The sequence below is a fragment of the Labrus mixtus genome, chromosome 1, assembly GCF_963584025.1.
Source record: "Labrus mixtus chromosome 1, fLabMix1.1, whole genome shotgun sequence".
Taxonomy (NCBI): domain Eukaryota; kingdom Metazoa; phylum Chordata; class Actinopteri; order Labriformes; family Labridae; genus Labrus; species Labrus mixtus.
The window spans coordinates 25,150,339-25,173,912 of NC_083612.1; the positions used below are offsets into that span (position 1 = coordinate 25,150,339).

Consider the following 23,574-nt stretch of genomic DNA (forward strand, 5'->3'; position numbering starts at 1 on the left):
GCATGTTGAGAGTGTGTGTGCTGTTCTAGGAAAACTTTGTGATGAGGCTGCACTCCTAGCCACATCCCCTCTGCTGAAGTCATAAATTAAGCCCAAAGGAAACGATTCTGCTTAGGTCATTCAGGACATAGGTCATGAGGTGGAGCTACAGCTGACAATAATAGTCCTTCTGTATAAGATACCATAACAAAACATCACCCAAACACTGATCTGTCAAAAACTTCCAAATTTAAATGTGTTTCTATATGTACAAAACATGAGAAAGAAACGTTTGCTGAACGCTTATAATTGTTGATCCATGCAAACATTTAACATCTCTGACATAAGGTTTCACTTAAGTTGATCGGTGGGATGTTTCAGCATCTAGCCACACCTTGATTTGAAGTCTTTCATCAGATGTAACTAATGAGGATGCTGGTTGAACTCCTCACCACTTGTGGTAACAAACTTGGATATTATTAAAAACTCTTATACCCCTTCATTTAAAAACGGTAGAAGCAGAAGTGGATATTGATAATGTTAAAGGAAAAGGAACTTTGTTAAAGGAAAACATTTCCTTGTCATCACTCTCTCATGGCACATAAACCTGCTTCTTGATTGTTGAAGAAAAGAGTTTTAAAGAGTATGGGTAGACATGGTGATGTTTATGATTCTGATTCTGCATGAAGACAGGAGTGTAGAGAGTAGATAAGCAGAGCTTTGCACCTTTTTCTTTTTATGTAGAAAAAAAATGATGTAACTCTAAATGAGTTATTGACAGGAAACTAAATGCTTTATGACTGCTGACAGATTGTTACTTACATGCTTTTCTGCTTATAGTAGAGGAACAAACCCTCCAAAAAAGGCTTTAGTTTTCGAGATACCCCTACCCGAGGTAGAACAAAGGACGACCATATTTTTTCATAACTTGAACATGTCTAGTTTATGAAACGGATAGTTGTATAAAAATATTTTACTGCAAAATAACTTTTTTTGGATGTTTTATGCATCTTACCAAAAAAACAAAAATAGGTCAAATTAGGGCTTCTCCAAAAGGGACAGCTCTAGCCTTATCACATGTATCTCTGGGAATCAGAATCAGAATTTCACCAAATTTGGACAGGATGTTCACAGATAGTTATTAGTTACAATTATGTAAAGTTTTTATCAATACCATTTTCAATTTTTGAACACACTTAAACACACATGTAGTTTAGGCGGAAATTGAAAATTGAAACAAAAATTCAAAAGGTATGTATATCAAAGTCTGTCATTTTTTAAGTAAGGACACCAAACATTAAACTATGTCATTTTTATCTTCTTTAGACTTTTATCTCAACATAAAAGCAAGTTATTTGACTTTTCACTTGACCCTATGCTGTCACCAGCCCCTAACAGGAAACTAGTGCAGCCAGGATTTCAGGGCGACCTGGTACAATGCGGCCCTATGGATGTGTATGTGGGAGGAGGTGGCCACAAACAATTGATTAAGACTTAACAACAAGACACAATATAATTGTATTCTGTAATATATATATAGTTAAAACAGTTTATAGTTATTCCTAATACATTTTGTCTCATATTTTCTATCTTACATATGATTTATATGATGACACTCAGAGTGAACCCGCTGCTTTCAACAATATTGTCACCTATGACATTGTTTCTATTTCATTCTAAAAAAATTAAAGCATTGTCTTGACATCAGTTGTGAAATATTAATGAACTTAAAAACAGTATTGATATATATAACCTTGAGTTCTTAGAAATTAAATATACATCATATAGTCTATTTGTATATTGGCTATACAGCCTGTTGTAGTTTTTTAAATGTATTTCAGTCATATAAAGATGATGTGTAGTCACCATATCTCCTGCTTTTAAGAAGAACCCTAGTTACTCCAGAGGATACACTGGATGAAGGGATAGTTTTTATAATACCCTAAGTATGATAAAGTGTTAAAAAAGCTACAATAGCTATTTTTGTTGAATGATTTATCAGGCAACCAATGGAGCTGGGATACAGCTTACTTTTACCTCATTATATATAATGACATTTGATTTTAAATACTAATTACAAAGGATGATTTCCACTTAAGACAATATGGCTGTGAACCTGAGAGCTTAACACCGTACAACTAAAAACCATTGTGTCACACTAAGCATCCCCTGGGGACAAAGTTTGACCTCTTATCTCTTTGCTGATCTTGTCCTGTGCTTGTGTAAGTTGTGTTTACTGATGAAAAATGTCCTTCTGCCAAATCAAGGCACCACAACCAAAGACAACACAACCAAATCAAGACAACACAACCAAATCAAGGCACATCAACTTAAGACAACACAACCAAATCAAGGCACATCAACCAAAGACACCACAACCAAATCAAGACACCACAACCAAAGACAACACAACTAAATCAATACAACACAACCAAATCAAGGCACATCAACTTAAGACACCACAACCAAATCAAGACACCATAACTAAATCAAGACACCACAACCAAAGACAACACAACTAAATCAAGACAACACAACCAAATCAAGACACCACAACCAAAGACACCACAACCAAAGACAACACAACCAAAGACAACACAACCAAAGACAACACAACCAAAGACACCACAACCAAAGACACCACAACCAAAGACAACACAACCAAAGACACCACAACCAAAGACACCACAACCAAAGACAACACAACCAAAGACAACACAACCAAATCAAGACAACACAACCAAAGACAACACAACCAAATCAAGACACCACAACCAAAGACACCTCAACCAAAGACAACACAACCAAAGACAACACAACCAAAGACAACACAACCAAAAACACCACAACCAAAGACAACACAACCAAATCAAGACACAACAACCAAAGACACCACAACCAAAGACAACACAACCAAAGACAACACAACCAAATTAAGACACCTCAACCAAAGACACCACAACCAAAGACAACGCAACCAAATCAAGACAACATAACCTAATTATTATTGATGATGATGATGGTAATGATGATGGTTTTTGTTTGATAAACATGATTTTAAGATGGTTTCTATACTGATTGAGCTCCCAAGAACAGCTGTCAATGTTGTGCTTTGCCTCTGTGCACTGCCTGTCAGCATTAGTGTCCAATCTGACTTAAAGCTGTTCTTTTGCACTTACTGACATCGTTTTCCTCCTCTCTAGGTCCTCGCTTTTGTTTTACTTACTCTCTGATGTACGTTGCTTTGGATAAAAGTGTCTGCTAAATAAGTTGTAGAATTGTAGAAATGCATTCAACACAATCAAATACAGCAAAATAAAGGCAAGGCAACAAAAAGTAGACAATACTGACACCATAACCACATGCAGCCAATACATCAAAATGCAAGGAAAAGGCATTACCATCTAAAGGCAATCCAGCCACAGACAATAGAACATAGCTAAATGTATTTTTAAACAAAAAAGTTGTTTGGTTATATGTTGTCATTTGTCTTAGAATAGATTATATGAATGGAGAATCCGAAGGGGGCTATTATCTTTGGAGGCAGGCCAATGTTGATCAGGCACTAAATGCTCATCAGACTAAAGCCAGTGGGTGTACAATTGATTTTGGTGCCTGCATAAGGTTTTGCCATCTGCAATCTTTTCTATTGATGATCTAGTTATGGTGTCTTGATTTAGTTGTTGTGATGTCTTGATTTGGTTGTGATGTCTTGATTTGGTTGTGGTGTCTTGATTTGGTTGTGATGTCTTGATTTGGTTGTGATGTCTTGATTTGGTTGTGATGTCTTGATTTGGTTGTGGTGTCTTGATTTGGTTGTGATGTCTTGATTTGGTTGTGATGTCTTGATTTGGTTGTGATGTCTTGATTTGGTTGTGATGTCTTGATTTGGTTGTGATGTCTTGATTTGGTTATGGTGTCTTGATTTGGTTGTGATGTCTTGATTTGGTTATGGTGTCTTGATTTGGTTGTGATGTCTTGATTTGGTTGTGATGTCTTGATTTAGTTGTGATGTCTTGATTTAGTTGTGGTGTCTTGATTATTTGTGATGTCTTGATTATTTGTGATGTCTTGATTTGGTTGTGATGTCTTGATTTGGTTGTGATGTCTTGATTTGGTTGTGATGTTTTGATTTTTTTTGTGATGTCTTGATTTGGTTGTGATGTCTTGATTTGGTTGTGATGTCTTGATTTAGTTGTGATGTCTTGATTATTTGTGATGTCTTGATTTGGTTGTGATGTCTTGATTTGGTTGTGATGCCTTGATTTGTTTGTGATGTTTGGTTGGTTGACTTTGTTGATGGTTATTTTCTGCAGCAATTGTTTTCTTAAAGCTCCTGTGAGGTAAGAGGTAAAACTTTGTCCCCAGGGGATGCTTAGTGTGACACAAAGGTTTTTAGTTGCAAGGTGTTAAGCGCTCAGGTTCACAGTCATTTTGTCTCCTTTGTAATTAGCATTTAAAATCAATAAACAGCTGCAAAAAAAAGCACATTTCAACAGATGAAGAAAACAGATATTTGTTGAACAGTTCTTGATATTATAGGACACAGTTGCTTACTACCGTATTACAAATTTGTCTGTTACACACACTTCCTCTGAATGTTGTCATACATGAACATTATGAGCCTTGAGATGTTCTGTCATTGTGTGTAGTTGCAGGACAGAAAAGATTATTAGTGGGGGGGTGCCGGTAGCTAAGTGGTTACTGCGCACACCCCATGTTAAGAGGCTACAGTCCTCTTAGCAGGCGGCCTGGGCTGGAATCCCCACTCTCTCTCTCCCTGATTTCCGACTCTATCCATTGTCCTGTCTCTAAATAATGGCATTAAAAGCCCAACAAGATGTCTTAAAAAAGAATATTATTAGTTAAACGATCTTTGTACACAGAATCAATCACCCAGTATGCATCTTCCCTTGTCTTCAAAGGTTGAATATTTATTTTTCAGGTTTATCCCCCCAAAAAAAATATCACCAACGTGTACCATAGGGTTAAAGAATTGCTTATTTTTACTCTCCAGGTAGTTTTTGGCTCCTCTGAAACATGACGTTGACTGTGTGTCAAAGGCCTTACTGTTTTATAACACAGAATCAAACTTCAGTAGACACACAACGTTTTGAGGTGTTCATCATACATGAACATTGAAGTTTTCTGAGACTGCATGCAGCAGGCAAACCTGACCACTTTTGTGATAACAAATGACTCAAAAAAGACTCAAGGGCAAGTCCTCATATGATTGAAAAAAAAAATGTAATTCCCAGATTGTTGTAAAAAAAAAAGATACAAGTAGTTTCTGTCGCAAAAAATACACATGGAGAAAGTGACCTCTCTCTGAGATGTACACCTCATAAATGTTTCATGCTGAGTCGAGTGGAAGCAGACAGGGAGGGGATGGTTTTGTCTGTCTCTACTCATTCCTAAAGCAGTGTTTTCCCTCTGGATAGCAGAGTGAATGACTTGGCTGTTTCCTGTCAACTTTGGAAGTCCCCATTTGTCATCACAGCTGCACTCTGTCTGAAAGAGGAAAGCCTTCAGCAGGCCAGAAAAAAAACTGAAATAGTCTCCTTCAGATGTTTCAGAGAAGTCACATACAATAATTGTAGACTTTTGAATAGCTTATACTATACGCTTACATGCATTGTGTGCATAGTATGTGTTTGCATGCATCTATAGCCTACACAGAATGCATTGTCTACTGCTCTAAAACTCCACCAGCCAAGTAAAAAAAAGCAGGCTAAAAAAAAAAGAGACATAAGACGCCTCTTTCTCTTTTAGCCAGATCTTAATCACCCTTCTACCCACACATCTTCATATTGTGTTTTTCTGTTGTGTTTGTGTTCTCTCCTCCTCCTCAGTTGTCTGTGTTTTTCTCCCTGCAGTGCTGTGTCTGAAGAAGATGACCCACGGTTTGAATCCAGCCTGGAAGATTATGCTGTCCCTCCTGATGCCCGCCATGCTGGCCGTCCAAGCACTGGGTGGGTTTCTGTTCCCTGCCATTAGATCCGAGTCATCGCTGTGGGAAATACCACATTTTGTATAACAATACACCCTGCAGGGCCTATTAGTCTTTTCCCCTTCAAAGGCTTCACTGGGCAAAACAACAGTTCAGATGAGGCAACTCCCAAAAATAATGTGCCAGTAGTTGGAAAGTTATAAACCCTCCCTGTTTAAACTCTCATCATTTATAAGACTGAGAACATATTCTTATTTATACAGAAGCTCTGCCTCAGGGAGTGAAAAGACATTTTTCACCATAATTCCTTTAAGATGAGTTTTTACAGGGTTACAACTCTATGATATGGGCGGCTTTTTTTGTACTTTTCTCTTAATTCTGCTTGTAAAAGAGAATCGCTTCAACCTTTCTCTGACAGGTGGAGGAGTACAGCTCAGGGCTAGGGTGAGGCCCAAGATAAAAAGTGCCAGAGGTGCAGTTTTTTTCTGCTGTGACTCAGGGAGTGTGATGTGGAAGTCATCCTCTTTATGTTTATAACACTGGGAAGCAGGGCGGGGGCTGATGTTGCAATGGAGGACTCATAACTCACGCACTCAAAAGTTTCACTTCAGTTGAAATGGTGCTCCAAGAAAACATGTGTCATCATAACAAAGAGACAAATAGCGGGCATAGGCTTGACAACTTTAAAATACACATTGAATAGAAGAAGAGAATGAGTAATGGAAAGAGGGTCAACCCTTCCCTGGTTAGTGTGTGGATTACGTATTGTAAATTAATATCTCACAGTGGACCATTATCCTTAATATTAATGTATAGCCGGAAGAAGAAGAAGAAGAAGAAGGAGGAAGTGAGCTCTGAATGGTGTCTTCTGCACATCATAACATTTGCAAAGTTCACAAAGAAGTCTTATCGTCTCAAACACCATCATTTAAAAAGAGCTATTTTTTGCCTTTTCTGCTCTCTGGTTGAGCTGACATAACCTCCTATCGGCCATCAGTGGCACATTTCAATCTTGACTCAGTGGACCTAAGTGTCTTCTGTGGTTCATTAGGGACCTATTCTCTCCCAGCACAAATGGGCCCGCGGCCGCCTCATTACTGGCTGCGTGGCATCCACTGCCTGACTCGCTCCTCTCACTAGGAGGGAAGAAGAAGAGGAGGAGGAGGAGGAGGAGGAGGAGGAGGAGGAGGAGGAGGTGTTGGAGACTGATGGAGCCCTTTAACTTACGGGTGATAGGCCATTGTAGCTCACACAATGATTCAGTTTCTCTCTGCTAAGTGGAGCTCTAAGTCTATTAGTCGGAGCTTAGTTTGATGCTATCGTCTGCACATGTAACATGATGAAACAAAACACAGCATGCTTTGTGGATTTAATTTAGTGTAACATAAGAAACTCCAACTGTGCCACTAGCTTAGAGTATTCAGGTGCATTACAGAGAAAAACAGACTCCATTCAACCCGTTTTAATTCATATCATGCTGTGAGATATACTTAATAAGTTTTTCTGCAGAAAAATTGACACACCTTTTTATTTTTTCACCACTTAAGGAAAACAGTTAACAACTAAATTGAATGTCATTTTTTGCCTTTGATCAATAAAAGCCATTTGTTGCTACTATTGGCCACACATATATTATCCCAATAGACTATTTGTCTTTATGTGCAGAATAGTTCTGAAACCACTACATGTATCTGTGTATGCCTCCTGTGCTGCCTAAAATGCAGCTGCATATCTGAAAGTATATGCACACACAGATCCAATACCTTAGCCGCATAGGCACCTTAAAAAAAACAGATGGTTTCATGTCACTTATTGTGTCACCAAAACAACAAAAACAGTGTAGTGCTAGCAGAGTGTAAGGTTAATCAAAGCTAGCAAATTGATTATCTGAATGTTGTTGGATTGTTCTTTGATCAGAGGGGTAATCTGTATCAGCCAATACTGAAGTCTAGGTGTCAGAATTGTTGTATTGGGAAGGAAAATCCTGTGAGCAGCTCTCCATTTTTTATGCATTTCTGTCATAAGATGATTCAGGGTCTCCTAGGTCCCTCGCTGGGATTATTTCTGGCTGTAATCTTACTTGAATTCAGCCATGACATCACCCTGTCACTCCAGGAAGTGCCTGTTTCAGAAGACACAATTACTCTTTGTGGTCTCTGCCAATAATATTTCCATCATGAAAAAGAATACTTGGATAAGAAAACCACGCAAGGGCAGAACATGACAACTGTGTTGTCCCAAGCAGCAACATTGTCTCTGTAGCTCCCAGCTGTATCCTGACTCAGGCTTCAGATGATGGATTGTTCTTGGTGAAACCTCTCCCTGATGTTGCTCAGACAGCATCGCACAGCTGTTGTGTCAGTGCAGCCGTTAAGGGCCTTGTCTGCAAGTGGTTTGTGTGTTTTTCTTCCTATTGAATGCACTATTGAGGAAGCAGGAGTAAAGAAAGTGTTGAGGAGAGAGTCTTGCTTTGACCCATGACCCTGCTGTTTGCTTGTAATATCTAGTATATTTTTGCCTCACTTATTGTAACCCATAGTGGTTACAAATGTCAGCATAATGCATAAAATATAAATATATTTGTACAGTAATGACTGAGCCACAACCAAAGCAGTGTACAGTAACGTCCTTGGCTTGCTGCAGCACAGCACACAGCAGTGTCAGCCAGTGGCAGAGCTAACAGGAGGCTGTCTAACTAATTGCTTGTTGTTGTCATCCTCTCTGTTCAGTTAGCAAAGCCACTAGGCTGCCAAAGCTCTGCCATGCGCAGCTCTTAGCACCCAAACAATGAAAAGAAAATTGTATTCATGCAAACGCAGAAATTGAAAGCTGACCCGGGGTTCCCTCTCAGTAATGGGAGCTGTAAGGTAATTCAAATTAATTACCATAATTGGATAGATTGCATCTGTGGTAGTCGTCAGAAGGCCCGCATTATGGCAAGGCTGTGGAGCGTGAAAATAGCCTGCTCATGTCTGCATCTCTGGTGTACTTTTTAAAGGTCTACTAACTATGATTGCCCTCTTCCTGTCCTCCTTTTCTCTTCACAGCAATTGATTCTGTAAAGAGGGGACACTTTAGCCCGTGCAGAAATTCAATTTAGGGTTATTACCCCATATCAGTGATGTTCTTGCTAATTTGATTGCGTCCAGTGAAGTATCCTTTTAAAAACAATCGAGGACAGACTCAACAAAGATTGGTTTCGCCGCAGTGCATACATAATGACCAGTCTCTGTTGGCTCGCCCCTGTGTCTCACCGTTTCCCGAGCTCTTCTTTTCTCACAGCACGCTCATTGAAACAGAGTGCATTACCCAACAAGCACCTCATGATTATTTCAACAAGTCCTAAAAATGCAGCCTTGTGGGAATCGTTAAAAAATTGATACAGTTAATATGCCGAGATTGCAGTTCTGGAGGGAAGAGGGGCCTGGAGCCATATGTGGGTCTGCTGTGTGCCTAGTGGGCTGTGATGAATGGGTTGAATAGCTACTGATCTGTGCTTGGAAAGCATCACAGATACTGACTTGCTGAGAAAGCATCCCAACAGCTGACAGTGGGAAACACCTCTACCTCCAGGGTGTTGCCTCGATGAAGCGGCAGTGATGATGTCAGACATGGCTGCTCTGTCATCTGGAGTCGCACAGCTGCCGACAAACTGACCCTCATTTAACCTCATATCATTTCTGGTGCATGAAATCATGAATCGGCAATGCAAATGAACCTGTGCGAAAAAACTTCATTTCATAAGGCAGCAGATATAAAACTCCTACATCATCAGATGCATAAAAAATATCCTTAATGCCTGTCTTTCTCATCCACTCCATGTCCTGGCTCCACTGCTCTGATTGCCAGAGTGTGTGTGCACCTCGATGTAGCCTGACATTATTAGAAATAAGCTGCAATCAAGTTAGATCTAACCCTGTAACCCCCTTACTTCCTCAAGGGGCTTTATTGTCCACCACCCCACTCCTCCTTTCTTCATCCCCAGCCTCCCACTCATCAAAGGCTCTCTGTCTCTCAGGCTCGTAAGCTAGAGGCTTGCCCTTATCTGCCTGCTGTTCTTCAGCCGGTGCTATTATCTGACTGCCGGAGCCCATTAACAGGTTATTGACGGGATATGAGATGGCACACATCTATGAAGGAAGGGAGGCAGAGAGAGCAGAGATGGAGGGCAAGAAAGATGATAAAAGGGATTAAAAAAAAAACATAACAGTGAATCTCATCTTGATTTATGTCAACCCTAAAAATAAGCAAGTCAAGGTTGTTGTCTTCCCTATCTGCCGTCACCTGTATCTCCCCCCTGGGTGAGGGCTATCACACTCTGTGATGAGTTCCTGGAGCAAATATGGAGGGATTATTCTTAGAGCTAAATGTTATAAGTGACCTCTTTGCACAGCAGGAGGCTTAAAGTCGGACTTAATCTCATCCATATAGTGCTTCTTTCACTGAGGGGCCATTTAGAAAAAGCCACTCAAGACACAGACTATTTTTTTCAGATTGCTAATTTGGAACCAACTAATGCCTACGAGCCATACACCCCTGTTGCCCCCTTTATGTTTTCCAGATGCATATTTTTTTTCAAATGGAGTATTGTGGACATCTACATCTGTTCCTGGCAGCATGGAATCAAAAGCTAGCTTTCCCCTCAGACTTTTACAGGGATTGGTTGTATCATAAGAATTATCAGTATGAAAGGGCTCACAGATCCTTTGAGTAAAATCCTTTGATGTTTCATGTGGTGCAAAATGTCCAGAATGAGAATGTGTTGAGCTGCAGTAACATTTAGCAACAGAGGGGGGCAGTGCTGTAAAAGCAGATTTCTCCTGCTTTCTTCTGGCCTGACTAAACCTTACTGCCATTGCAGTCTGTTAGTAATGCACCTGTTTACTTTGCTGTGTCAATATTGCTCCCTGTAGCACTGGTGCTTATTTTCATTATGTAGGAACTGCGCTTCAGCAGAGTTTTATACATGCCTGTTAAAAAAAGTGGACTTGCTGTGTTTAACCAATTGTGTAAATATCCCTGTTCACTGTCACCATTATTTACTATATAAACAGACATTGTGGTTCAGATGCTGTTTTTTGTGTTGTTGCAGTCTGAGTAAACTTGAATTGATATCGTATATTAAGCAGGAAGGGCCCTGATCTGGTATTAAATTGAAATATGTTTGTGCACATGTGATAAGGCACAATTTATGAATTTCATCTGATGTCAGAGACTTGTGAAAATAGTTCTTCCTGATAGCTGAAGAAAGAAATGACTTGAAAATGGAATTGGAGTCAGCTTGCTTATTGTTTGCTAGTGTGTGTTTTTCTGTATTTGTGTGTGTCAGAGGTCCGGACACTTGTGTACTAGCCCTGTGTGTATTTGTCTATGTGACTGTCGCTGGTCATGCTGATATGAACCTCTCTGCTCCCGAGCAGCTTTGTAACACTGTCTCCATTGTAGTGTCTTGTGTCCAATTCCTCAGACAGTGTGCTGCTGTGGAGCTGTCAGGAGTCACACAGGTGTGGAATATCAATGTGTTCTCTGGCCTTTAGGTGTCTGTTTCTGCATGAAATTGTTTTTGTAGGGTGGGTCTATTTGTTTAGAGCAAGATATTATTTGTTTTTGGATGATAGTGACACTACTAAGACTGCTTATTAATACCAACGCAAACTAAAACTTTTATCTGGTTCTGTTTCTGACAGAGCTGTGGAATAATGACATCCACTGCAATACGTGTCTACAACTAACTTTGCACAGCCTTGGCTTTATGCAGAAGCCTTCCTCCCCATTTACGTCAATAAACAACAGAAAGATCGAAATAACTGTCTTTCCTTTTAAATAGGGCATTCATTCATACAGAGCTGATGTTTTGGGTATCAGCATGATAGGCCTACATTTTTTTTAGTGTGGAGTATTTATGTCATTGGAAGAATACGCTTGATCAAATGATCAAATGATCATTGCAATGATCAAATTTGATAAAACATATTATTTCATAACATAGGGTGGCTGCGGCTTAGTCGTAAACTTGGTCGTCTCTCAACTAGAAGGTTGGGGGTTCAATCCCTAGCTCCTGCAGCCACATGTCAGTGCCTTGTGCAAAACACTTAACCCTGCTGCTTCGTCTGCAGTGTGTGAGTGTCTATGAATGGATTAGTTAATACTGGTGGCCACTTTACATAGCAGCCCAAGTCCATTTACCATTTGCCACAGGAGCATGCCATGACTCTAGCGTTTCTATGGATATGTTAAGAGTTACATTCTCATTGATAATACGATATACACCACCTTACTTGGTGCAATCATCTGCTCCCATGCATGGTTCCTAACTCCATTGCAATCTGGAAGATACCCAGCTCTTCCTGTCATTCCTGCTAGATAACAGTCTTGGCACAGATTTCATAACGCCTTGCTGATATCTCTAAATGGATGAGAGAATTCCACCTTCAGCTTAACCTACCCCAAGTCTTAGCTGCTTGTCATCCCAGCCAATCCCTCAAAAGTCTGCCTGAAACCTTGGTGTTGGGATTGATGCCCAGCTAACTTTGAAGGTACTCGTGGCTTCAATTGCTCGGTCACTTCCACCTTTAAGAAAAAGCTAAAGACCCAGCTCTTTCATAAACACATTTGCACTTTAATATATTGATGCTACTGATGATGTGATGAAGATGAGACTGATGGGATATTTGCGATGATGATATGAAGTGGCAGCTGTTGATGATGTGTTGATGATTGAACAACTATATATATATATACAGTACAGACCAAAAGTTTGGACACACCTTCTCATTCAATGAGTGTCCTTTCTTTTCATGACTATTGACATTGTAGATTCACACTGAAGGCATCAAAACTATGAATTAACACATGTGGAAATATATACTTAACAAAAAAGTGTAAAACAACTGAAAATACGCCTTATATTCTAGTTTCTTCAAAGTAGCCACCTTTTGCTCTGATTACTGCTTTGCACACACTCTGCATTCTCTTTATGAGCTTCAAGAGGTAGTCACCTGAAATGGTTTTCACTTCACAGGTGTGCCCTGTCAGGTTCAATAAGTGGGATTTCTTGCCTTATAAATGGGGTTGGGACCATCAGTTGTGTTGTGCAGAAGTCAGGTGGATACACAGCTGATAGTCCCATTGAATAGACTGTTAGAATTTGTATTATGGCAAGAAAAAAGCAGCTAAGTAAAGAAAAACCAGTGGCCATCATTACTTTAAGAAATGAAGGTCAGTCAGTCCGAAAAATTGGGGAAACTTTGAAAGTGTCCCCAAGTGCAGTCGCAAAAACCATCAAACGCTACAAAGAAACTGGCTCACATGAGGACCGCCCCAGGAAAGGAAGACCAAGAGTCACCTCTGCTGCGGAGGATAAGTTCATCCGAGTCACCAGCCTCAGAAATCGCAGGTTAACAGCAGCTCAGATTAGAGACCAGGTCAATGCCACACAGAGTTCTAGCAGCAGACACATCTCTAGAACAACTGTTAAGAGGAGACTGTGTGAATCAGGCCTTCATGGTAGAATAGCTGTTAGGAAACCACTGCTAAGGACAGGCAACAAGCAGAAGAGACTTGTTTGGGCTAAAGAACACAAGGAATGGACATTAGACCAGTGGAAATCTGTGCTTTGGTCTGATGAGTCCAAATTTGAGATCTTTGGTTCCAACCACCGTGTCTTTGTGCGACGCAGAAAAGGTGAACGGATGGACTCTACATGCCTGGTTCCCACCGTGAAGCATGGAGGAGGAGGTGTGATGGTTTGGGGGTGCTTTGCTGGTGACACTGTTGGGGATTTATTCAAAATTGAAGGCATACTGAACCAGCATGGCTACCACAGCATCTTGCAGCGGCATGCTATTCCATCCGGTTTGCGTTTAGTTGGACCATCATTTATTTTTCAACAGGACAATGACCCCAAACACACCTCCAGGCTGTGTAAGGGCTATTTGACCAAGAAGGAGAGTGATGGGGTGCTGCGCCAGATGACCTGGCCTCCACAGTCACCGGACCTGAACCCAATCGAGATGGTTTGGGGTGAGCTGGACCGCAGAGTGAAGGCAAAAGGGCCAACAAGTGCTAAGCATCTCTGGGAACTCCTTCAAGACTGTTGGAAGACCATTTCAGGTGACTACCTCTTGAAGCTCATCAAGAGAATGCCAAGAGTGTGCAAAGCAGTAATCAAAGCAAAAGGTGGCTACTTTGAAGAACCTAGAATATAAGACATATTTTCAGTTGTTTCACACTTTTTTGTTAAGTATATAATTCCACATGTGTTAATTCATAGTTTTGATGCCTTCAGTGTGAATCTGCAATTTTCATAGTCATGAAAATAAAGAAAACTCTTTGAATGAGAAGGTGTGTCCAAACTTTTGGTCTGTACTGTATATATATATATATATTATACACTCTGTCTGTGCATTGCCTCTGTGCACTACCTGTCAGCTCCTGTGTCTGATTGGACTTAAAAATAATTATTGGCACTTATTGACTTTGTTTCCTTCTGTCTACTGTCTCGATCCTTGTTTGTGTTGTACTTAAACTCAGATGGGCTTCGCTTTGGACAAAACAAATGTAGAAATGTAAAAAAAATGGTTTCAATTTGGGTATTTGGGGAAACAATTTAAACAGCTTTAAATTGGGTCCTATAAAGTTTGATTTTGTGCAAGTTACTTGATTGCAATTGTAATCACTTTTGAGGTGGAAAAGGGGCAGAAAAAAGGAAGTAATACATTCTCGTAGGATAATCCATTCATTTGATTTAGGAGGGCGTGGTTTGTGAGTTTCAAACAGTCATATTTTTGTCAAAAGCAGAGTAAATGCACAGATCCTTGTATTTTTTTCATGAATCAAAAAATAGATGTTCCCAGATCCTCTTTTTTTCCTTACTTAAATTGTTGCCACTGTCTATCTTTTATAGTCGTTAGTACAACATGTGAAAACTACACTACATGAAATGGGAGAGAAACGATTTGATTAGTCGTTATACTTCCGACCTGTCAGCAGCAAAGTTGCGAATGAGGCACATTCTCTCTTAAATTATCCCAAGTTCTGAGGAACAGCATGAGGTTGCACATGCCAAGGTCAGCCGTTTGGTGACTCAATTTTTTTTTGCTGCAGGAAACATTTTTAAAAGTATTCTATCTGATATGAGTAAATAAAGGAAGCTTTGTGTACAAGCTGCTACACATTTGCCTCTAAGCAGTTCACATTTGTGAGTGAGTAAGAGAAGGACGTGTTTAAATAGACAGTGTCTAATGTCTTTGTAATGTACTTTTCTTTATGTGGTGGTGGTTCCCAACATAGGGTCCTTGATCTGCGCCAAATATCTCAGGGGGGCGCAAGGCTTTGTCTGCTCTAAGATTGTCAAAATTAGATTTGCACGTATTTCTAAAATCATGTTTAACACTTACTGGATAGATATCCAAAGGTGTCTTAGTAAGAACAAGTATGTAGACCTATTTGATAAAATTATTTTGTCAGCTACGTATCATTATTTTTCCGATTAGGTCCTTGGGGGTCCCAGCTTTTCTTAGATTCATATGGGGGGTTCGAAGGAAAACAGATAGGGAACCACTGCTGCACACCATTGATAAATAAAAATCAGGTGGGCACCATAGACTTTATCCATCTATTTATCTGTGAAAAGGTTCCTGTGTTTTATTTAATGGTTAAACATAAAAGATAGAATGTATTTTATTCACGGTGTACTTATTTAAATCAGGCTTGTCTACATTACAAGGATTATATATGAATGCTATTTCTTAACCGGTTATTTGGTTCTAATCAAACGCCATATTTTAAGTACATGATGATGTGATGTGGGTGCATGTACACTCACCTATCTGTCAGGATGATTTGAGATATCACTGGATTTTATATACCAACACATTCCTGTGTCACCTTGGAGCACCCTCCCCATAAAAGCTATGATCCTCCTCTTTACAGTCTGCTGAATCCCACGCTGTCTCACACTCAGCCTCCACGCTCTCCTCATGTGTCTGGCTAGCATGACTTCACTCTACAAATACAAGTGTAGAAGCGAATCCAGCAGCACCCCCTATGCTTTGTACATCTGAGAAAAGCATGGTGTTGATAGTAACAAGTTGGTGTTAAGTCTTGGAAGTTGGGTTGACAGCAGTGTGAAGATCACTTGCAGCCTTCTCTAGCCATCCCTTAGCTTTTCTGCTAAGCAGGGCCCGTTGCCAGCCCGGCGCTAGCAAAGGCTGTAATGAGTTTATTTCATGTCGGCTGTGAAAGTGCCCGTCTCTGTCTCGCAGGCACTCAAACAGAGCTGAGACCCATAAACACAAAGTGCAGTGTGTAAATCCCCACAGCCTGACGTCTCCCGGCCTGCCCTCCATGGCTTCTGAGCATCTCTTTATCGATAGGGAGAAGGGAGAGGCGAGATTCCCCGCTTACCCTTTGATAGGACACCACAGCCTGTGCTACAAGGTGCAACCTGGCTCCCTTCACCAAAGACCACTTGTTTTAGCACCTTTGACCTCTCTCATTCATGCTTGTTTCTTTGGCGAATTCATGTCAAGAGCAAACTTAAGGAGAGACGATCAAAGAGTCAGCTACTGTAGTGAAACATGCCGCTTGTTGTAGACCGCAGGAGGTCAAAAACACCCGTGTTCAGTGATTCTCTTCGGCTCATGGTATTTCACCTCTGACGAATAGGACAAATGATGTGATTTCCATGACGTCAGTGGGCGTAGATTGCCCCGTCCAATCTCTTCCCCTCGATGCAATGCTAAGTGCCCCGCCTGTATCCTCTTTCAAATTTCAGGTTGGTGTCTCTGTGTCCCTGTGTAGAAGTGCGTCCTCCCAGGGCCTTTGGAGCGAGTTGTAGGTCACCGGTTAAAGAAGCAGTGAGTGAAAGAGGAGGAGCGGGGCAGAGATGTAGAATGAGAAAGGGGACTTTCTATCTCTCTCCTCTCTGACATGGCTTTGGTCAGTGTTGAGGGATTAGTGTGTGAGGCTCTGCCACCATCTCTTCCTTGGCTTGTTTCCAGATATCATCTTTAAGTGTGAGCTCGGCACCAGCCGCTCTTTCTCTCCACATCCCTCCTTCCCTTCCCCCTCTCCTGTATGAACTTGGTGGTGTGAGTCATCCCAGCCTGCTGGGGGAGTGATTTAATTGTTCTCCCTCCTCCTCCTTCAAACATGCGCATTTCATAGAGAGCTGTCACTGACCCTCTACTACCATTAAAAACACCAGTAGCATTTTCATTGTCACATAGCTGGGGCCACCTTAAAAGACAACCAAAAAAAGCACCCAAAATTTGCTCTGGTTGTCCCTATTATTGGCGACAGTGACATCAGCACCAGTACAAAATCACTCCTGCCTCTCTTTATCCAGTTAACTCTTCTGTAGTGTTTGCTGTGCAGTAGCCCAGCAGAGGGAATGTGTGAACATTATGGTATGATAGGATAGGTGATTGGTTTTTTTCTATCACCGGATTGGTCAGATTATTATTATTGTGTTGTGGCACGTCAATATTGTGACGCAAATTAATTAAAAGGAAAGTCATACCAACTAATGAACCCTCAACACAGGTTTAGTTGAACATTTTTGTTAAACTGGCTTTTCTGTTTTTCAGTTATCATGATGTTTCTTGTTTACTCATAACTCATATTTATTAAATGATTGTAATTAAGATTCCTTTATCACTCTGCAGTGTCCAAATACTGACATTGACATGAAGCATGGGTTATTTGGAAAGCAATCTGTGCATGTTTCAGTCCCATTTTCGTGCACCTCTGATTCAGGGCAGTAGGTGTCACTGTTCCTACAGAGGAGCAGATTGTTTGGGGGGAGGGGGGGGGGGGGTGTGCGAGATGATGATACCTTGGCTGACTGTGATTGAAAACAGGCATGCTTTGACATAGCAATACCCATCCACACATGAACCATGGCAGATAAAAAGACGTGTTTGTTGTTAATAGGGGAAGTAATTATTGCACCTCTACAGCGGTCAAATCTCCTTCACAGCAAAGTGATTCAACGTTGGCGTTGGCTGTGAGATAGACAGAGCTCAAAAAGGGGTTGAGGAGGTTAAAATGCCACTGTGATTATAACAATTAAAGAGGCTGAGTATAAAGCAGAGTGTATTGCTCCGGGGACCGACTGGGTTTTTTCTCTCCCCTGTGATGCTGATGAGTGCCTCAGAGTTGTATAAGCACAGACGGGGATCAATGAAGATTGCTGACTACCATGGATGTACTCTGGACGGCCTGAGATGGCTACTAATCTACAATGATTATGCAGTGTACTGTTTGCTCTTGGCCTAGTGTAGACAAACACTCACACACACACACACACACACACACACACACACACACACACACACACACACACACACACACACACTTCCATACACACTCCCATACACACAGCAGGTGCACAACAACATCAGCAGCCTATGGTTAGAAGTGTTTAATAAGAAGCAGAGTCACTTTTCATTGCCACAAAAACACATGCTCAAGAGTTTTGCTGCAGTTGTATCACATCCTCTCCTAAAAGATTTTTTTTTTTTTTTTTAAGTTTTAACTAACGATTTAACCAAAGCTATACAGATGTTGTTGATTCCATCGAAGAGTTTCAGCGCACTAAGCCATCGCCAGGAGGCAAAGCCTATAGGAACACAAACAAAGTCCTAATGCTTACCTCAAGATCCCTTCTCTTCTGCTCTCTCGCCTTCATCCCGCCTCACCCACTCCGTGCTACCAAGCTGAACAAACAGAGTGGATGTTTCTGAAGCAGTCACGGAATATATTTCAAAAATGCTGCCTTGATATTTTTTCAAAGATATTCAAATTTGAGTAGGTGTCAGACTGTCACATTTGAACACAGCACACTGAATTAATGCTGTGATTCAGTGAATACTGTATGTTTATACTAGACCTGGGCCAAGTAGTATTTACTCATGCTGTTTATTTTCTAATTTAGACTACCTGGGTTACAAATGGGTGATGTCTGGAATGTAAGCTTGACAAAGTGAAAACAGCAGAGGGAACATGTTTGTTAAGATTTCAGATTGTGTTTCATATGTTTTTCGTTGATTGGTAACTTATCTGGCATTTCTAACAGTCATCCGAACTGTACAAACTGTAAAAAGACAATTACTGTTTATTTTTGCGACTGTTTTCTTAAATTGACACCACCCTTATGTTTCACAATTTGTCTTCTAGCTATGATGGAAGTGCACGTCCCAGAGCAGCCAGTGGTGGTGCTGCACGGCAGGGATGCCACCCTCAACTGCTCCTTCAGCCCCGCCGGTCCCTTCAACCTGTCTGATCTGAGCGTCTTCTGGCAGCTGACAGACACCAAACGCAGTGTGCACGGGTACGGGGAGGGGCACGACCAGCTGGCAGACCAAGCAGAGAGATTCGCCAACCGTACCAGCCTGTTCCCCGCCCAGCTGGGCCTGGGCAACACTTCGCTCCAGCTGAGCAGGGTGGTGGTGGCTGACGAAGGCAGTTATACCTGCTTCATCAGGGTGCAGGACTACGGCAGTGCTGCTCTGCTGCTGCAGGTGGCCGGTGAGTCACGCTGTGATGTCCATGATACATGTAGAAACAAACAGATGAACACACATGGAGACTTATGACGATCAGTAGCAGGCGGAAAATAGATTCACACATAAACAAAGAGAACAGAGCCAGGAATATGGCTGCAGGTTAGTTTTAGCTACACACGCTATAAACCTTACAACAGCTCTTCCATTACTTCTCCCTATGCTGCAATGTTTTCTCTATTACTATTACTGTTGAATAAACTGAAGCAGAAAACAGGAATGACTTGAATTCACTTTATGATGAGGATTTGCTTGCATGATAATAATAATGAATCTATCTATCTTTTAATTCATTCTTCAAGACAGAAAAATTCTAGTTAGGCTTATTTTCCCGCAAGTCAATGACATGCTTTTCAATTTGTGTTGCTAAAGTTTCTGACAGCTCATAATTGTCTTTTTCAAACCCTTTTGATGTCAAAGAGATCCTCCTGTATTTATTTATTTTTTGACTCTCTCAAAGTAAGGGGAGTCATAAATGACAGAACAAAATGCAGAAAATAAAACAAGTTCTATGAAGTCAGAGTTGTGGAAATGCTGGATCTTCATGTCCATTGATGCAACAGAATAGCATTTCTCTTACTAGATGATGACCATATCTATAAAACATCCTCATTTTGTAAGTTTGTTTGATGATATCATTAGGTGAAAACAATATGCAACTGTTTTTACTCATACAAAAACACACACACACATATCTACACAGGTCCATTGTGACTTTTCAGCGTAGTTATAATGGCAGTAAGAATAAAACAAAACACAATAAATGTTTGCATCTTTATTTCCCGTTAGTCGGATTGTGTTCAAAGTGATCTGACCTCAGCACTTGTTCACACATATACGTTAACAGTATGCAATCAAATGTACTATACAGTTTCCTATGAAGACAGACAGGTGATAAACCGTTCTCTTAGGGCGGCTGAGCAGTGTTTTTGGTCAATAAGCGCTGATAGTGGTCTCTGTCATGGTCAATATCTGCTGACTTTGATTATCAGCTGTTGCTACGGTCAATCAGCCTCCACTAACATCTTCTCTGCTGTGTGACTACATAGCCCATGTTCACAGCTGAGAGCCTATTATTTATTTATAATGATACTGTGTGCTTTTCTTTTCCTCCTTCTCCATTTCTATATCTGTTGTGAGATTGTTGCTGTAGTCTCCAAGGATGCGTGTGCATTAGGCGCTGTTAATGAATAATTTTTTTTCTCCTGGCTGTGGAGAGGGAAAACAGTGTCTCCAACAGTGACAAATTGCTTCCATTTTATGCATTAGATTTATAGATGTTCTATATTTAGCCAGAGTTTACAGTTAACACTGTAGACTTCCTTCATGCTGTGCTGGAAGAAAATGAAAGGAGCCCTCAGTGGAATTCTCTCCGTCAGTCAAATGAACAGCTGGAGAAGTTAGTGTGTACCACGCTAAATCTGTCTTTGTGCTCACAGTCCACTTTTCAGAAAGCAGCTCAGACAAACTTATTTCATCTCGCCCTCAGCTCCACCCCATTGTTTGCTGTGCAATGATTGGTTTTGGGAATACAGCAGTGTCTCTCCCAGCCACCTCTGTACTCGTGTTTTAGCTCAAGGGATTGAAGAAGCGTGATTTCAGCGAGGCTGCGGCTCACCCCTCACCTCCACCCTTCTGCACTCTTTTTCATGCCACAGGCTGAGTCGTCTCAAATCTCTGAGCCTGCCACTTTTCTCCCAGGCCTGCCCACCTCCCGCCCAGCTTACACCGTATTTCCTTTCTAGGAGTGGCTCAATGCTCTCTGGAGAGAGCTGCGTTAGAGTGTAGAGATGCAGCATCAGGATGTATCACAGATGCTGTCTGTGTCTGTGGGATCTTAGGCACTGTGTTATGCTAAGCTCCCTAAATATAATTAAGAATTTAATGGGAATCATGTCAAACAGTTCCCAGGGTGACTCTCACTGCAGAGAATCTAACTAAAGTCAGTACACGTCTGCTGCTCCCTTATCGTCGTCACCCGTCCTTACTCAACCTATTCCTCCTTTTTTTGTCCTCCCTCACAACCTCAATCCTCATCCCTCACCTCCTCATCTTTCTGTGTATTCTCTCCTTTTTTCAGCCCTCTACTCCAAGCCTGTTGTGACTTTGATGCCTGAATCCAACCTGCGGCCAGGTGATGAGGTGGCCCTGACATGTGTGGCCTATGGTGGTTATCCAGAAGCTGATGTGATTTGGCAGGATGGGGGCGGGCACAACCTGACGGACAACATCACAAATTCTTTGGTGGCCAATGAGGAAGGGCTGTTCACCATGACTAGTGTGCTGAAAGTTTTGCTGGAGCCCAACAGCACCTACAGCTGCCGTCTGATCAACCCACTCCTGGGCGAGGAGGGGTACGCCTTCGTTACAATCACAGGTGGGTGCAGGACTCCTTCCCATTCTCTTTAGTAATCATGTCAGTCAACATTGACTCCTTAATTCTGATGCAAAATAAAGTAGCCAATAGTCACTGGCCTCCAGCAGTGATATAATGTGACCAGCTCTTGACTCACTGAACAGACAAACATGGTGGACAAGCAAATTGTTGTATTGCTAACTTCCAGGGTTTATATGGGAAACTAAAGAGAAATTAACCAAACATATCAACTAGAAAATAGCAGACATATTGTTTCCAGCTCTGATTAATCTTGTTTGAAGCAATGCACGCTGAGTTTCTTATTAAACTCTCAGGCAGTCAATTTGCTGTGCAACTTTTTGGTTTCTCTTTTCAATTCTAATTTCTTCTGAGAAGAACAGTTAAGCTTCAAAGACATAAATGAGGAATAATAAAATGTACAATTATGGTTCAATAAGATTTACCCCTTATTAAATTGGATCATTGTGTGATTATTTCCCTGAGGCTAGTCAAATAGTTATCCATCACATAATTCCAAATGGCAATACAGTTATCAAAGATTGTGCTTGATAGTGATTGGTTTCCGAGCAGCTGTCTGGAGGAAGTTTTTGCCAACTGTGAAGTTCATTGATATGTTTCTCTGATTGTTTGATGCAATCTTGAGCTTGGCGTTTGACAGCACCTACGAGATAGCTCTAATGATCCCCTCAATCCACCCACCCACCCCCCTCGACCCTGCTGCGGTACTCTATGTGTTAAGTGCAAGGAGAGTGCCGTGTAAGGTGGGCCAAGGCTGGTCTCTAATGGGAGCAGCACTGTGTGAAATGGCTCATAAATAAGTGGAGGTGGCCTCAGCCTGCTCTCTGGGCTGGAGCTGTTGCTGGAGCTCGGGCTGTTGAGGCGGAGGTCGAGGCAGAGGTCAGGGAGTGCTGCTCCACTGGGCTGGGAAATGACTGTGCTGTCTGGAAACAGGATGGCCGATTGGCAGGGCAGGCTTGCTGGATGACTGAGGTAGGGTGGCCTTTCTAACAGTTTGGTTGGCCTCTTTCAAAAACAGTACAAATAACCAGTCAGAGGGACCACTGGGGGAGTGAAAAGGTATTAAACACATGGTGGGAATGAAATACGGCTGCAAGGTAACCGAGTGAATGCTGCCCCTGGCTGCTATTTCCCTCTGACCTTTCATGGATTGATGCACTACTTGTGGTTTGGTAGAAAGGGATATGATTGTTTTATTACCTTTTGATTTCAGTTTATTTGTCTGCTTTATTTCCCCTCGACAAATGAGGTTCTCCTTTCGAAAAGGTGTTGAATGAGTCATTCTGGATTAGTAATTGAGATGGTCATTTATTTTGTGTTCGTCAATGGAAGTGAGTTAATGTGAAACAGTGAAAACAACCTTTACAATTCATTTAGTTTCTCTTCTCTGTTTCTTAGAGTATAGCTTTTATTTAATTCAATCCAAACATTTTAACTTCAACAGTTTGTTTACCTGATGTCAAAACTTTTTGAACATCAAAATCCTTTGTGTTGCCAATCCATTAGGTATAACGCCCACTGACGACAAACTCAGACTCTAATCTTTTTAACCTGGTTTGTTTGCTTTTGGTTTCAAGTTTGCAAAGTAATGATGATAAGGCAGCATCAGGAACAAGAATATATAACATTATGAGAATAGGTTTTTCAGACATAATTGATGTTTTAGCCCCATCAGAAACACA

The 23,574-nt window shown here is 41.2% G+C and overlaps 1 protein-coding gene across 3 annotated transcripts in view; it reads left to right on the forward strand.

Moving 5' to 3' along the window:
* cd276 (CD276 molecule) overlaps positions 1-23,574 on the forward strand; it is a 73,457-nt gene that overhangs the window by 3,588 nt on the left and 46,295 nt on the right. For all 3 annotated transcript variants that reach the window (XM_061039661.1, XM_061039668.1, XM_061039651.1), the window contains exons 2-4: positions 5,856-5,951; positions 19,112-19,462; positions 21,578-21,874. In XM_061039661.1, coding sequence (XP_060895644.1) covers positions 5,873-5,951; positions 19,112-19,462; positions 21,578-21,874 — 727 coding nt within the window. In that variant the 5' untranslated portion in view covers positions 5,856-5,872. The remainder of the gene's footprint in view (positions 1-5,855; positions 5,952-19,111; positions 19,463-21,577; positions 21,875-23,574) is intronic.